Genomic DNA, 16,445 nt, shown 5'->3' with positions numbered 1-16,445 from the left:
AGGCACTGCTGGAGCGGGTGCCAATGTACGTCAGTGAGTACTGGGTGATGGGTGAACGGCACTTGGTGCTAGTAGGACACGGGCAGCAGAGTTTTGGATGAGCTCAAGTTTGTAGAGGGTGGAAGACGGGAGGCCGGCCAGGAGAGCATTGGAATAGTCGAGTTTGGAGGTAACAAAAGTATGGATGAGGGCTTCAGCAGCAGATGGGCAGAGGCAGAGACGGGTGATGTTATGGAGATGGAAGTAGGCGGCCTTGGTGATGGCACGGATATAGGGTCGGAAGCTCAGTTCAGGGTCAAATAGGACACCGAGGTTGCAAACAGTCTGGTTCAGCCTAAGACAGTGGTTAGGGAGGGGGATGGAATCGGTGGCTAGGGAACACTCACCATCCAGGACAAAGCAGCCCGCTTGATCAGCACCGCCTCTAACACCCTAAACATTCACTTCCTCCACCACCGGCATAACATGGCTGCAGTGTGTACCATCTACAAGGTGCACTGCAGCAACTCGCCAAGGCTCCCAGACGCGTGACCTCCACCACCTAGAAGGACAAGGGCAGCAGGCTCATGGAAACACCACCACCTCCAAGTTCCCCTCCAAGTCACACACCATCCTGACTTGGAAATATATCGGCCGTTCCTTTATCATCACTGGGTCAAAATCCCTGGAACTCCCTTCCCAACAGCAGTGTGGGAGCACCTTCACCACACGGACTGTTGCGGTTCAAGAAGGCGGCTCACCACCACCTTCTCAAGGGGCAACTAGGGATGGGCAATAAATGCCGGCCTTTCCAGCGACGCCCACATCCCATGAATTAATTTTTTTTAAGTTCATGGAGGGGACCGATGACGATGGCTTCGCTCTTCCCAATATTTAATTGGAAAACATTTCTGCTTATGCAGCACTGGATGTCGGACAAACGGCATGACAAATCAGAGACAGTGGAGGGATCAAGAGAGGTGGTGGTGAAGTAGAGCTGGGTGCCGTCCGGGTACTTGTGGAACCTGACATTGTGTTTTCGGATGATGTCGCCGAGGGGCAACATGTAGATGAGAAACGGGAGCGGGGGGTTCAAGGATAGATCCTTGGGGAACTCCAGAGGTAACAGAGAAGCCATTGCAGGAGGTTCTCTGGCTGCGACTGAATAGACAAGAATGGAACCGGATGAGGACTGTCCCACTCATCTGGACGATGGAGGAGAGGCGTTGGAGGAGGATGGTGTGGTCAAAGGCTTCAGATGGGTCGAGAAGGATGAGGAGAGATAGTTTACCAACAATGTTGGCTTTTTAAAACTACACTGTCGATGCATAGTGAATTAAATTTATAACAGTACAGTAGTAGATTATCTGAATGCATGGTTCTTAACCAGTAGATTTGAATTTGAATCAATCTCTGGGACTTGCATGGTTTGTAGGCTGAGATTTTGTCTGATTTACGCGCCTGTGAAATGCCTTGGGAAGTTTTACTACATTAAAGGCGCTATATAAATGTACGTTGTTGGTAATGCTTGGTTACACCACTAGATGGCACATCACACCATACTTAGTCAGAAGGCGGGGGGCGGCTGAGTGGAAAATCAAAAGGAAACACTGAGAATGCTTGAAATGTAAAATAAAAAATAACAGGAAATGCTCGTAGCAGACAGCAGGTCAGTCAGCACCTGGTCATTGATCTATCAGGTGTGCAGCTCTTGATCAGAACTGAACAGTGAAAGATTAAGAGGCATTTTAGTAAGGCAGGACAATAGAGGGAGAGCACAGACGCGTCAATCACGGAGAGACAGTAAATGGGAGGGGATGGTATGCTCGGGTCCAAGCTTCTTGTCTCTGTGGGCCACTTGGGTACATGGAGCTCAGGGGCAGCCTATTAAAGTTTAAATCCCTGTTCCCATCATTTTTCATCTACCTCCACTTGTTGATACTAACAGATCTTGATGTTCTGATCTAGGGTTTAGCAACCAAGGAGGCAGCAGTGAGCAGCCCTTCCCAAACATCGCTAAGATCACCTATTGCCACCTCCGTAACATTGCCCTGCCTCAGCTCATCTGCTGCTGAAACCCTCATCCATGCCTTTAGACGTGACTATTGTTACCTCTGGACGGGACTATTGCAACACACTCCTGGCTGGACTCCCACGTTCCACCCTGCGTAAACTTGACTTCATGTAAACCTCGGCTGCTCCCGTGTCCTAACTCGCACCAAGTCCCGTCCACCCATCACCCCCTGTGCTCACTGACCTACATTGGCTCCTGGTTAAGCAGCGCCTCAATTTTAAAATTCTCATCCTTGTTTTTAAATCCCTCCATGGCCTTCGCCCCTCCCTATCGCTGTAATCTCTTCCAGCCCCACAAACCCCCTCCCCCCCACCCCGAGATATCTGCGCTCCGCTAATTCTGACCTCTTGCGCATACCCAATTTTCATCGCTCCACCATTGGCGGCTGTGCTTTCAGCTGCCGAGGCCCTAAGCTTTGGAATTCCCTCCCTAAATCTCTCCGCCTCTCTACCTCTCCCTCATCCTTTAAGACGCTCCTTAAAACCTTCCTCTGTGACCAAGCTTTTGATCGTCTGCCCTAACTTCTCCTTTTGTGGCTCAGTGTCAAATTTTGTTTCATAATCGCTCCTGTGAAGCCCCTTGGGACGTTTTACTATGTTAAAGACGCTATATAAATGCAAATTGTTGTTGTTGAGGCCCACAAAATTCCAAAAAGACAAAAAAAAAACAGTGAATAACAAATTTACGTCCAACTAGAACTGAGTGGCCTAGGCTTTGAGGGCTGGATTGCTCAGTTTTGGAAGGGGTGGTCCAGTTAGCTTGAGGGCCTCAGTTTGGACACCCCTAGTCTAGCTCACCCCACTTGAATTGTGCTTCACTGCCCAAACTGTCCCCACCCTCTTGGATGGAAGAGGAAGGGAGAAAGTTTAGAAATTGCACGGGTGGGGTGGGGGGGAAAAAAAACTTTTAAAATGTAAAAAAATATCGGGACAGATTTGCTGGAAAAATACCGGCGTGTTAATGACGCGCGCGTTATTAATGAGCAAATCAGCCAGCAGGTTCAGGGGATCATAAGCGATACGCCGTGAGTCGCGAATCTCCAGAAATAACTGGTCGATTCACGCTGCTCCGCCATTAGCTTCGCACAAACAGCATTTCGCCCTCAGCCTCCCCATTATTTTTTAAGAACTGGCTGGATTTGCACATTAATTGCCCATTAAACTCACTGCAGAAAGTTAGGGCTGATAATTAAGAGCGCAAGTACCCTTTTAATGACATGGTATTTGTTAATGCAATGCCGCTCAACCTCTCCGGCCCAGAAAGGGAACAATTTAAACGGTTCAATCTCATTCCTGCATGTAGTAAATTGTTGTTAGAGATTTTAAAAATGGCAAATTTAAAAATTTTTATATTTTCCTTTCTGTCTCTTTCTTTCTTAAGCCAATCTTTCTTTCCCACTTGTTATTTCTCTTTCTGTACTTGATTTGACTCGATTTCCTTCTCCACCGTTTCTTTCTCAATCCTTAAATGACATTAAGGAGATAGACTGTTGATCCCGTTCTTCACTGATGCCCCGTTGCCTTCGCTGCGCTCGCACTTCCAGCATGTTACACTCCAAAAGAATTGTTGAGCTGAAAGGTACAGGAACAAGTCTAACTAACAAGGCGCGCCGTGAGATGCCCCACTCCAGCAAGATTTGGCCCATTATCTTAACTTTATGCTGGCTAAGCTCCATTTTTGCAGATTTAAAATGTGATTTCCATTTTAAAGACTGTTTGGAAAAGGAATTCAATTTGTACTGAAGAGTGTTTCAATATAAAACACGTGGCGGGGGGGAGGTAAATTTCCTCCGGCATTCTCCCGCTGTGCTGCGGTTTCCGCCGAATCTCTGCCGAAGTTTCGGTGGGGCCAGCGGGAGAAAAACCGAAGGAAGTTAGTTACCAAACTTTTTTTTTTAAAGGGTTTACTTTTACTGTTCTGCAACGCTTGTGTATTTAATCGCTGTTCATTCTCCTTTTATTGTCTATAAGCCTTTTCAAAATTGGCACACCATTGCTATTGCCAGTAATTCAGCAGAAAAGCTTGATGGATTGAACAGCATAACAATCTCCACGAACAATAGGAGCATCCTCTTTCTCCAAATCGATCGGTAAGTTGAAAATTCTAGCGCAAAGTTTCCTTAATAAAAATCAAATAATGGGAGAGTCATTTGATATTTATTAGTACATTTAGAACCATGCTTTTCAAACTTGTGTGTATGTGTGTGTGTGCTGGGGCTTCCAGTCAGTATTGATACATTCCCAGAGATCCCCTGTGAATATTGACACACACCCAGGGATCCCCTGTAAATATTGACACACTCCTGGGGACCCCCTGTAAATATTGACACACTCCCAGGGATCCCCTGTGAATATTGACACACACCCAGGGATCCCCTGTAAATATTGACACACTCCCGGGGACCCCCTGTAAGTATTGATACACTCCTGGGGACACCCTGTAAATATTGACACACTTCCAGGGATCCCCTGTAAATATTGACACACTCCTGGGGACCCCCTGTAAATATTGACACACTCCCAGGGACCCCCTGTAAATACTGACACTCTCCCGGGGACCCCCTGTAAATACTGACACACTCCCAGGAACCCCCTGTAAATACTGACACACTCCCGGGGACCCCCTGTAAATACTGACACACTCCCAGGGATCACCTGTAAATACTGACACACTCCCAGGGATCCCCTGTAAATATTGACACACTCCCGAGGATCCTCTGTAAGTATTGACACACTCCCAGGAACCCCCTGTTAATATTGACACTCTCCCGGGAACCTCCTGTAAATATTGACACACTCCCAGAGATCCCCTGCAAATATTGACACACTCCCGGGGACCCCCTGTAAATACTGACACACTCCCGGGGCAGACCCTGTAAATACTGACACACGCCCGGGGACCCCCTGTAAATACTGACACGCTCCCGGGGATCCCTGTAAATACTGACACACTCCCGGGGACTCCCTGTAAATACTGACACACTCCCGGGGACCCCCTGTAAATACTGACACACTCCCGGGGACCCCCTGTAAATACTGACACACTCCCGGGGACCCCCTGTAAATACTGACACACTCCCGGGGACCCCCCTGTAAATACTGACACGCTCCCGGGGACCCCCTGTAAATACTGACACGCTCCCGGGGACCCCCTGTAAATACTGACACACTCCCGGGGACCCCCTGTAAATACTGACACACTCCCGGGGACTCCCTGTAAATACTGACACACTCCCGGGGACCCCCTGTAAATACTGACACACTCCCGGGGACTCCCTGTAAATACTGACACACTCTGGGGGCAGACCCTGTAAATACTGACACACTCCCGGGGATCCCCTGTAAATACTGACACACTCCCGGGGACTCCCTGTAAATACTGACACACTCTGGGGGTAGACCCTGTAAATACTGACACACTCCCGGGGACCCCCTGTAAATACTGACACACTCCCAGGGACCCCCTGTAAATACTGACACACTCCCGGGGACCCCCTGTAAATACTGACACACTCCCGGGGACCCCCTGTAAATACTGACACACTCCCGGGGACCCCCTGTAAATACTGACACGCTCCCGGGGACCCCCTGTAAATACTGACACGCTCCCGGGGACCCCCTGTAAATACTGACACACTCCCGGGGACCCCCTGTAAATACTGACACACTCCCGGGGATCCCCTGTAAATACTGACACACTCCCGGGGACCCCCTGTAAATACTGACACACACCCGGGGACCCCCTGTAAATACTGACACACTCCCGGGGATCCCCTGTAAATACTGACACACTCCCGGGGACCCCCTGTAAATACTGACACACACCCAGGGATCCCCTGTAAATACTGACACACTCCCGGGGACTCCCTGTAAACACTGACACACTCCCAGGGATCCCCTGTAAATATTGACACACTCCCGAGGATCCTCTAAGTATTGACACACTCCCGGGAACCCCCTGTTAATATTGACACACTCCCGGGGACCCCCTGTAAATACTGACACACTCCCGGGGACCCCCTGTAAATACTGACACACTCCCGGGGCAGACCCTGTAAATACTGACACACTCCCGGGGACCCCCTGTAAATACTGACACACTTCAACACCTTCCACTCATGTGTCCTCTCCCACCAAGAGCATCAATATTACGGGAGCACCAGCAACTTCAAGTTCCCTTCCAAGTCACACACCCATCCTGACTTGGACATATGTCGCCATTCCTTCATCGTCGCTGGGTCAGAATCCTGGAATTCCCTACCAGCACCATTGTGGCAGAACGATCAACTTAAGGACGGCAGCGGTTCAAGAAGAAGGCCCACCACCACCTTCTCCGGGCAACTAGGGGTGGGCAATAAATGCTAGTCTTGCCAACATCACTCATATCCCAAAGACTCAGAAACAAGCGCTTTGCTGACTCTTGTATTTTTTAACACACAAATTCCACAAACTTTGGCAATGAATCATGCAACGCATGTAATTTGGTGAGCAGAACCAAATCGTTTGCCCTACTCCTAACTTCAATTAAATAGGGAAACAAAACCAGCCTTTATGGCCAGTGGACTAGACTGCGGCAGTTGGGGCTGTAATTCTGTGCTGTTGACTTCTGTCCAACTAAACTTGATGGAGACAGCGCAAAGCAAATTCCTTCGGTGGCCTGTCTTCCCTTATGGGATGTTGTCCTCGTGTTTGTCTGGGAGAATTAACCAGTTAAGTCACAAATTCCTTTGGAAGGGGTCATTACATGGGTGAGATGGGTAAGAAGCAGGTTGTCCGTCCCTCAGTAGGCAGCTCCACTTTCACTAGCCAATCATCTAAGAGGCTCAGAATTAGCAGCTCTCGGCTGGGCAGCAGTAGATTGTAGGAGTTGGCCGCAACACCCTGGGGTTATGAAGGGGTTAAGTTGGCCAGCGTTGACCCAGTCCTTGTTGCTCTGCAGCGCTCCCCACTGGACACGCACGTGCATGGACGCTGGGTGAGGAGGAACATAGGAACAGGAGTCGGCCACTTAGCTCCTCGAGCCTGTTCCGCCATTCAAAGATACCATGGCTGATCTGTGAACCTAACTCCATATACCCGCCTTTGCCCCATATTCCTTAACACGATAGCAAAATACTGCGGATGCTGGAAATCTGAAATAGCAACAGAAAAAGCTGGAAAAACTCAGCAGGTCAGGCAGCATCCGTGGAGAGAGAAACAGAGTTAATGTTTCAGGTCGAAACCCTTCTTCAGAACTGAGAAAAAAGCAGGAAATGAAACAGATTAAAAAGCAAGTTTGGGGGCTGGGAAATGGGGGAGGGGATGAAAGAACAAAAAGGGAAGGTCTGTGAGAAGTAAAGAGACATTAAGAGATATTCAAGGCGAGACGAGATGGTAATAGGACAGATTAAGAAACAAAAGATGGCTGTAGATGAAGTGTGAAATGCGCTAATACCTTTGGTTAACAAAAAGCGATCAGTCTCAGATTTAAAATTAACAATTGACCCAGCATCAATTGCTGTTTGTGGAAGAGAGTTCCAAACTTCTCCCACCCTTTGTGTGTAGAAGTGTTTCCTAATTTCACCCCTGAAAGATCTGGCTCTAATTTTTAGACTATGCCCCCTTAGTCCCAGACTCCCCAACCAGCGGAAATAGTTTCTCTCTGTCTACCCTATCTGTTCCCCTTAATATTTTGAAAACTTCGATCAAATTCCAGGGAATACAACCCGAGTTTGTGTAATCGCTCCTCGTAATTTAACCCCTGGAGGACAGGATTGAGCTCTGATGTGGTGTCCCCCTACCACTGGGTAGACTGCTGGCACTCACTTCAAGATCTGACCATGAATAAAAGCCACTTGGGTGATGTGTAGGAGAGCAATTACTGCCAGTGGAAGCACTGCCCAGTGAGGGAGTCACTGCCTTCAGGCGAAGTGTCTATTGACACCACTATGTCAGCCAATGAGTTGGAGGCAGGGTGGGACTTACAACAGGACTCACAGCAAACAAAGTGCATTTACAGAGTTTATTGAAAAAGAGCCCACAACAAACCGAACTCATGACTGAAACCGCAGCAACGTCTCCCGATAAAAGCAGGATTATTTCTCCAGCAGAATGCTGTGAGTGGAGGATAGTTACAAAATACAAATTGATTATTTCTCCAGCAAAATACAGTGGGTTATATACAGATGATGTGTGTAAAATCAATCCCAGTCACATGCAGCAGTGCTGTCTCCAGGTGTGATTGACGGAATTACCCAATCATCTTCATTCTGCCCGGGAATAGCAGTGTCACTCTACGCAGCCCGTCTGCAGGAGGAGAGGAGTGAAAATTGAAACACAAGAAAAAATGCAGAGGCTGAGAGCAGACAAATGTCATCAATATTAGCTATGAGGCAAGATTGGATAGGCTGGGGTTGTTTTCTTTGGAACAGAGGAGGCTGAGATTTAATTGAGGTGTATAAATTATGAGGGGCCTAGACAGAGTGGATAGGAAGGACCTATTTCCCTTACCAGGAGGCATAGATTTAAAGTAATTGGTAGAAGGATTAGAGGGGAGTTGAGAACTTTTTTCACCCAGAGGGTGGTGGAGGTCTGGAATTCACTGGCTGAAAGGGTGGTAGAGGCAGAAATCCTCATCGCATTTAAAAAGGTAATTGGATATGCGCTTGAAGTGCCGTAACCTACAGGGCTACGGACCAAGAGCTGGAAAGTGGGATTAGGCTGGATAGCTCTTTTTTGGCCGGCACAGACTCGTTGGGCCGAATGGCCTCCTTCTGTGCCGTAAATTTCTATGATCATAGGCTTCCTCGAGGTCAGAAAACAACAGCAGGAAATGACTAGTGACATGAATCAGTCATTCATGAAAGAAAGACTTATGAAATAATACTGAGCGGCCTACGGGTGGCGGTGTCCAGGGAGGGTATAAATACTCGGGCACGGGCCCAGCTTGCGCAGGACATTCTTAACGGGAACTAGTGAAGGACACAACTAGACCTCTATGTTGTAAAACAGTTGATTAAAGCTTTGTTTAACGCTTAGACCAAGTGCCTAGTAGTTTTCTTACGTCAACTAGCTTTCTTTTTTTATTGCTGGTGCTTTTGACACCTCGAACTGCGATGCACATATGCTGGATGCAGGCCGTTTACATAGAAAAAAACAGCACAAGAAATTGAAATAATAGTTTAATCTATATCTGTCTGATGTGCGTACGGTTAATCTATATATATAAATCGGTACTTCTGTCATTCTGTCTTTCTATCTGTCTATCTGTCTGTCTGTCTATCTGTCTGTCATCGCGTGTGCGTTGCGGGTATGCACTCGAAAGTTACAGGGCGTACCTACGCGCGCGTTACCTCCAAAGAAAGCTTACGCTTCCGAGACGGTTTTAAGCGTATTTACGTTTCGGCCGGGCTAAAATTGTGCCCGCGGTATCCCAAAAACCTTCAACATTCCGCTCATTAGCATCTCATTATCCGCTCATTAGCGACAGAGTGACCTCGAGCTCGACCAATCGTACGCCGGGTTGCTGGCGTGTGCCGCCGGGCCAATCGGTGCGTGTGTGGCCGGGCTTTATCGTTCTGAACCGAGGTGAGTCGCCGCCATCTTGATTCCAAACTTTTCCTTTCTTTTTCCCACTTTCTGCGTCTTAAAAAAAAATGTTGCTTTTAAAACACATATTGTTTTTTAAAAAAATGATTTAGAAAGTAATTAACTTATCTAATCTCATTAATTTTCCTACCTTTCCCCGTTTTTCCAGGTAGGCCTAGAAGCCTCGGCGTCTCCTCCGCACCCACGCCCGAGCTAGGCACCTCCCGGCCCCACTCGAAGGCTGGAGGGCCGAGCCTCAGCCCAGCGCCGCTAGGGTGCGCGCGCAGCAGGAGCTGAGACGTCTCTCTCTGCCGGGGCTTGCTGAGCGTCCAGCGTTACCCTGGCAACGGGCGCAATCGGTGGTCTTCACCTCGGGGGGGGGGGGGGCCGCGCGCGCAGCAGGAGCAGCTGAGACGCGGCGTCTCTCTCTCTGGCTTGGTTAGCGTCACGGTTGCCCTGGCAACCGGGCCCGCCGGCCGAGAGAGACGCCGCGTCTCAGCTCCTGCTGCGCGCGCAATCGGCGGTCTTCACCTCCGGGGGGGGGGGCGCCCGCCGCCCTCCCTCCCCCCTCCCCTCCCCCGCCCTCCCTCCCCCCCTGCCCTCCCTTCCCCCCCTCCCTCCCTTCCTCCCCTCCCTCCCTTCCTCCCCCCCTCCCTTCCTCCCCCCCTCCCTCCCTTCCTTCCTCCCCCCTCCCTCCCTCCCTTCCTCCCCCCTCCCTCCCTTCCTTCCTCCCCCCCTCCCTCCCTTCCTTCCTCCCCCCCTTCCCCTCCCCTGCCCTCCCTTCCTTCCCCCCTCCCCTTTCCCCGCCCCTCCCCTCCGCCCTCCCTTCCCCTCCCTCCCCCTCCCTCTCTTCCCCCCTCTCCCCCCTCCCTCTCTTCCCCCCCCTCCCCCCCTCCCTCTCTTCCCCCCCCTCCCCCCTCCCTCTCTTCCCCCCCCTCCCTCTCTTCCCCCCCTCCCCCCTCCCTCTCTTCCCCCCCCTCCCCCTCCCTCTCTTCCCCCCCTCCCCCTCCCTCTCTTCCCCCCCTCCCCCTCCCTCTCTTCCCCCCACCCCTCCCCTCCCCCCACCCCTCCCCTCCCCTCCCTCTCTTCCCCCCAGTCGCTCTCTCTCTTCCCCCCAGTCGCTCTCTCTCTCTCTCTTCCAACAACAACATGCCCTCGAAAAAGCCTCGGCACCGCCGGGCACTTCAGCTAGTATAACATGTTTCCTACAGCAGTTTAAAAGGTAACGGGCATGCAGTTCTCTGATTCCCAGCTCTCCTGAAGCTAAGGAAAAACCTGCATAACCATGAGGTTTTATTTTTCTAGTTATTGTGCCTCTTGCATTATTAACAAATAAACGCTTGTATCTTGCCACTAACTTTGCATTTTCTATATCGGTTGACACAACAGGGACGGAATATGCACGAAAATAGAGATAAACTACTCCAGTTCTTCCGGCAGTGCTTCTAAAGGTTGGTGTAATGTTTTATTATTTAAATGTGTCTCTTTGGGCTCCACGGGGTAAGCGACGAGAGCAGGTCCGGAACAGTCTCCCGGTTACAGAACTCCAAGGTTGGTGGCACAGAGCAGGGGTGGTGCTTAGCTCCTTCTACAACGCACCAAGAATACATCTCAAACCTGGAGTGGCAGCTCCCGCTGCTCTGAGGGTGAAGCTCTGCTGCCCGTATCCTAACTTGCACCAAGTCCCATTCACCAGTCACCCCTGTGTGCTCGCTGACCTATATTGGCTCCCGGTTAAGCAATGCCTCGATTAAAAAAATTCTCATCCTTGGTTTCAAATCTCTCCACTGCCTCGCCCTTCCCTATCTCTGTAACCTCCTCCAGCCCGACAACCCTCCAAGATTTCTGCACTCCTCCAGTTTTGGCCTCTTCGGCATCCCCGATTTCCGTCACTCCACCATTGGCGGCCGTGCCTTCAGCTGCTTCGGCCCTAAGCTTTGGAATTATCTCCCTATACCTCTCTTTCCTCCTTTAAGACGATTCTTAAACCGTAACTCTTTGAACAAGCTTATGGTCACATATTCTAATATCTCCTTATGTGGCTCTGTGTCAAATTTTGTTTGATAGTGCTCCTGTGAAGCACCGAGGGACATCTTACTATGTTAAAGATGCCATATAAATACAAGTTGTTGTTGTCACTTCCATTACTCTCACACGCTTCAATCGACAGGGGGTGTTACTGTCCTTTGGATGAGATGCTAAATTGAGGCTTCATCTGCCTGTTCCAGTGGACTTTAAAGATCTCATGGCACTACTCGAAAAAGGCCAGGGTTTTTCCCGATGCCCTGGTCAACATTCCTCCCTCAACCAACACTATATGGTGACCTTGGCTCCATGGGCAGCACCCTCGCCTCCATGGGCTTACCCATCTCCACCTCCCGTGACTCAGTGGTAGCACTCACGCCTCCATGGGCTTACCCATCTCCACCTCTCGTGACTCAGTGGGCAGCACCCTCGCCTCCATGGGCTTACCCATCTCCACCTCTCGTGGCTCCATGGGCAGCACTCTCGCCTCCATGGGCTTACCCATCTCCACCTCCCGTGACTCAGTGGTAGCACTCTCGCCTCCATGGGCTTACCCATCTCCACCTCTCGTGACTCAGTGGCAGCACCCTCGCCTCCATGGGCTTACCCATCTCCACCTCCCGTGACTCCGTGGTAGCACCCTCGCCTCCATGGGCTTACCCATCTCCACCTCTCGTGGCTCAGTGGTAGCACTCTCGCCTCCATGGGCTTACCCATCTCCACCTCCCGTGGCTCCGTGGTAGCACCCTCGCCTCCATGGGCTTACCCATCTCCACCTCCCGTGACTCCGTGGTAGCACCCTCGCCTCCATGGGCTTACCCATCTCCACCTCTCGTGGCTCAGTGGTAGCACTCTCGCCTCCATGGGCTTACCCATCTCCACCTCCCGTGGCTCCGTGGTAGCACCCTCGCCTCCATGGGCTTACCCATCTCCACCTCTCGTGGCTCAGTGGTAGCACTCTCGCCTCCATGGGCTTACCCATCTCCACCTCCCGTGACTCAGTGGTAGCACTCTCGCCTCCATGGGCTTACCCATCTCCACCTCCCGTGACTCAGTGGTAGCACTCTCGCCCACATGGGCTTACCCATCTTCACCTCTCGTGACTCAGTGGTAGCACTCTCGCCTCCATGGGCTTACCCATCTCCACCTCCCGTGACTCAGTGGTAGCACTCTCGCCTCCATGGGCTTACCCATCTCCACCTCCCGTGACTCAGTGGTAGCACTCTCGCCTCCATGGGCTTACCCATCTCCACCTCCCGTGACTCAGTGGTAGCACTCTCGCCTCCATGGGCTTACCCATCTCCACCTCCCGTGACTCAGTGGGCAGCACCCTCGCCTCCATGGGCTTACCCACCTCCACCTCTCGTGACTCAGTGGCAGCACTCTCGCCTCCATGGGCTTACCCATCTCCACCTCTCGTGGCTCAGTGGTAGCACTCTCGCCTCCATGGGCTTACCCATCTCCACCTCCCGTGACTCAGTGGTAGCACTCTCGCCTCCATGGGCTTACCCATCTTCACCTCTCGTGACTCAGTGGGCAGCACCCTCACCTCCATGGGCTTACCCATCTCCACCTCCCGTGACTCAGTGGTAGCACTCTCGCCTCCATGGGCTTACCCATCTCCACCTCCCGTGACTCAGTGGTAGCACTCTCGCCTCCATGGGCTTACCCATCTCCACCTCTCGTGGTTCAGCGGGTAGCACCCTTGCCTCTGAGTCAGAAGGTTGAGGGTTCAAGTCCCACTCCAGAGACTTGAGCACATAATCTAGGCTGGCACTCCCAGTGCAGTACTGAGCGAGTGAAAGATCCCACAGCACTATTTTGAAGAAGAGCAGGGACATTCTCCCCGGTGTCCTGGGCCAATATTTATCCCTCAACCAACATCCCGAAAACAGATTATCTGGTCATTATCACATTGCTGTTTGTGGGATCTTGCTGCCACGTTTCCTGCATTACAACAGTGACTATACGTCATTGGCTGTGAAACATTTTGGAATGTCCTGAGGTCGTGAAAGGCGCCATATAAATACAAGTCTTTCTTTGGTTTATAGATAACTCGGGGTACAAAACTTTAGCTTCTAACACCGAATACGTTGTACTCCATCACTACAACCGTGGGAAATGTATCACCGACAACATCTTTTTACTCGGTAAGGTGCAATTTACTTGTTGAGCGACCAGAAAGTCAAAATTCCTTTTACCGTCTGACGATGCTGTGTATAAAATATCTTGTGTAACCCAAGATCCTAGGTAGCGAGGAAGCCTAACAGCTGAGCTGTTTTCTTCATCTATACTCTAGAAAGGCTGCTCCATTTCCGAGGAGTTGGTAACATGTTTATCCCAAGACCATTGCTCAAATCCACCAGCCACAGTTGGAATAAATCTGATCCGTGCTGGTGCGGTTGGTTGGGTAGAATGTCCCTCAGAGGAGAGGTGCTTCACCATGTTATTGACCATCTTCCATCCTCCATAAACTTCAGCTTATCCAGAGTTCTGCTGCCTGTATCCTAACTCACACCCAGTCCCGTTCACCCATCACCCCCTGTGCTCACTGCCCCGTGTCCTAACTCGCACCAAGTCCCGTTCACCCATCACCCCCTGTGCTCACTGCCCCGTGTCCTAACTCACACCCAGTCCCGTTCACCCATCACCCCCTGTGCTCACTGCCCCGTGTCCTAACTCACACCCAGTCCCGTTCACCCATCACCCCCTGTGCTCACTGCCCCGTGTCCTAACTCACACCCAGTCCCCTTCACCCATCACCCCGTGCTCAGTGCCCCGTGTCCTAACTCGCACCCAGTCCCGTTCACCCATCACCCCCTGTGCTCACTGCCCCGTGTCCTAACTCACACCCAGTCCCGTTCACCCATCACCCCCTGTGCTCACTGCCCCGTGTCCTAACTCACACCCAGTCCCGTTCACCCATCACCCCGTGCTCACTGCCCCGTGTCCTAACTCGCACCCACTCCCGTTCACCCATCACCCCCTGTGCTCACTGCCCCGTGTCCTAGCTCACACCCAGTCCCGTTCACCCATCACCCCCTGTGCTCACTGCCCCATGTCCTAACTCGCACCAAGTCCCGTTCACCCATCACCCCCTGTGCTCACTGCCCCGTGTCCTAACTCACACCCAGTCCTGTTCACCCATCACCCCCTGTGCTCACTGCCCCGTGTCCTAACTCGCACCCAATCGTGTTTACCCATCACCCCCTGTGCTCACTGCCCCGTGTCCTAACTCGCACCCAGTCCCGTTTACCCATCACCCCGTGCTCACTGCCCCGTGTCCGAACTCGCACCCAGTCCCGTTTACCCATCACCCCCTGTGCTCACTGCCCCGTGTCCTAACTCGCACCAAGTCCCGTTTACCCATCACCCCCTGTGCTCACTGCCTCGTGTCCTAACTCGCACCAAGTCCCGTTCACCCATCACCCCCTGTGCTCACTGCCCCGTGTCCTAACTCACACCCAGTCCCGTTCACCCATCACCCCCTGTGCTCACTGCCCCGTGTCCTAACTCACACCCAGTCCCGTTCACCCATCACCCCCTGTGCTCACTGCCCCGTGTCCTAACTCGCACCCAGTCCTGTTCACCCATCACCCCCTGTGCTCACTGCCCCGTGTCCTAACTCGCACCCAGTCCTGTTTACCCATCACCCCCTGTGCTCACTGCCCCGTGTCCTAACTCGCACCCAGTCCCGTTTACCCATCACCCCCTGTGCTCACTGCCCCGTGTCCTAACTCACACCCAGTCCCGTTCACCCATCACCCCCTGTGCTCACTGCCCCATGTCCTAACTCGCACCAAGTCCCGTTCACCCATCACCCCCTGTGCTCACTGCCCCGTGTCCTAACTCACACCCAGTCCTGTTCACCCATCACCCCCTGTGCTCACTGCCCCGTGTCCTAACTCGCACCCAATCGTGTTTACCCATCACCCCCTGTGCTCACTGCCCCGTGTCCTAACTCGCACCCAGTCCCGTTTACCCATCACCCCCTGTGCTCACTGCCCCGTGTCCTAACTCGCACCCAGTCCCGTTTACCCATCACCCCCTGTGCTCACTGCCTCGTGTCCTAACTCGCACCAAGTCCCGTTCACCCATCACCCCCTGTGCTCACTGCCCCGTGTCCTAACTCACACCCAGTCCCGTTCACCCATCACCCCCTGTGCTCACTGCCCCGTGTCCTAACTCACACCCAGTCCCGTTCACCCATCACCCCGTGCTCACTGCCCCGTGTCCTAACTCACACCCAGTCCCGTTCACCCATCACCCCCTGTGCTCACTGCCCCGTGTCCTAACTCGCACCCAGTCCCGTTGACCCATCACCCCGTGCTCACTGCCCCGTGTCCTAACTCACACCCAGTCCCGTTCACCCATCACCCCCTGTGCTCACTGCCCCGTGTCCTAACTCACACCCAGTCCCGTTCACCCATCACCCCGTGCTCACTGCCCCGTGTCCTAACTCGCACCAAGTCCCGTTTACCCATCACCCCCTGTGCTCACTGCCTCGTGTCCTAACTCGCACCAAGTCCCGTTCACCCATCACCCCCTGTGCTCACTGCCCCGTGTCCTAACTCACACCCAGTCCCGTTCACCCATCACCCCCTGTGCTCACTGCCCCGTGTCCTAACTCACACCCAGTCCCGTTCACCCATCACCCCCTGTGCTCACTGCCCTGTGTCCTAACTCACACCCAGTCCCATTCACCCATCACCCCCTGTGCTCACTGCCCCGTGTCCTAACTCGCACCCAGTCCCGTTCACCCATCACCCCCTGTGCTCACTGCCCCGTGTCCTAACTCACAC

The 16,445-nt window shown here is 52.3% G+C and overlaps 1 protein-coding gene across 3 annotated transcripts in view; it reads left to right on the top strand.

Moving 5' to 3' along the window:
* The window catches only part of odf2a (outer dense fiber of sperm tails 2a), a 114,254-nt gene that overhangs the window by 77,733 nt on the left and 20,076 nt on the right, over positions 1 to 16,445 (top strand). For all 3 annotated transcript variants that reach the window (XM_085965302.1, XM_085965300.1, XM_085965301.1), the window contains exons 20-22: positions 4,024 to 4,142; positions 11,008 to 11,069; positions 13,695 to 13,793. In XM_085965302.1, the coding sequence (XP_085821428.1) occupies positions 4,024 to 4,142; positions 11,008 to 11,069; positions 13,695 to 13,793 (280 nt within the window). The remainder of the gene's footprint in view (positions 1 to 4,023; positions 4,143 to 11,007; positions 11,070 to 13,694; positions 13,794 to 16,445) is intronic.

This window comes from Somniosus microcephalus, chromosome 23, assembly GCF_052327205.1.
Source record: "Somniosus microcephalus isolate GS21.2 chromosome 23, FLI_Smic_1.0, whole genome shotgun sequence".
NCBI classification, from domain to species: Eukaryota; Metazoa; Chordata; class Chondrichthyes; order Squaliformes; family Somniosidae; genus Somniosus; species Somniosus microcephalus.
The sequence above is the reverse complement of the archived record's forward strand: the minus strand, read 5'-3'. Positions and strand labels throughout refer to the sequence as shown.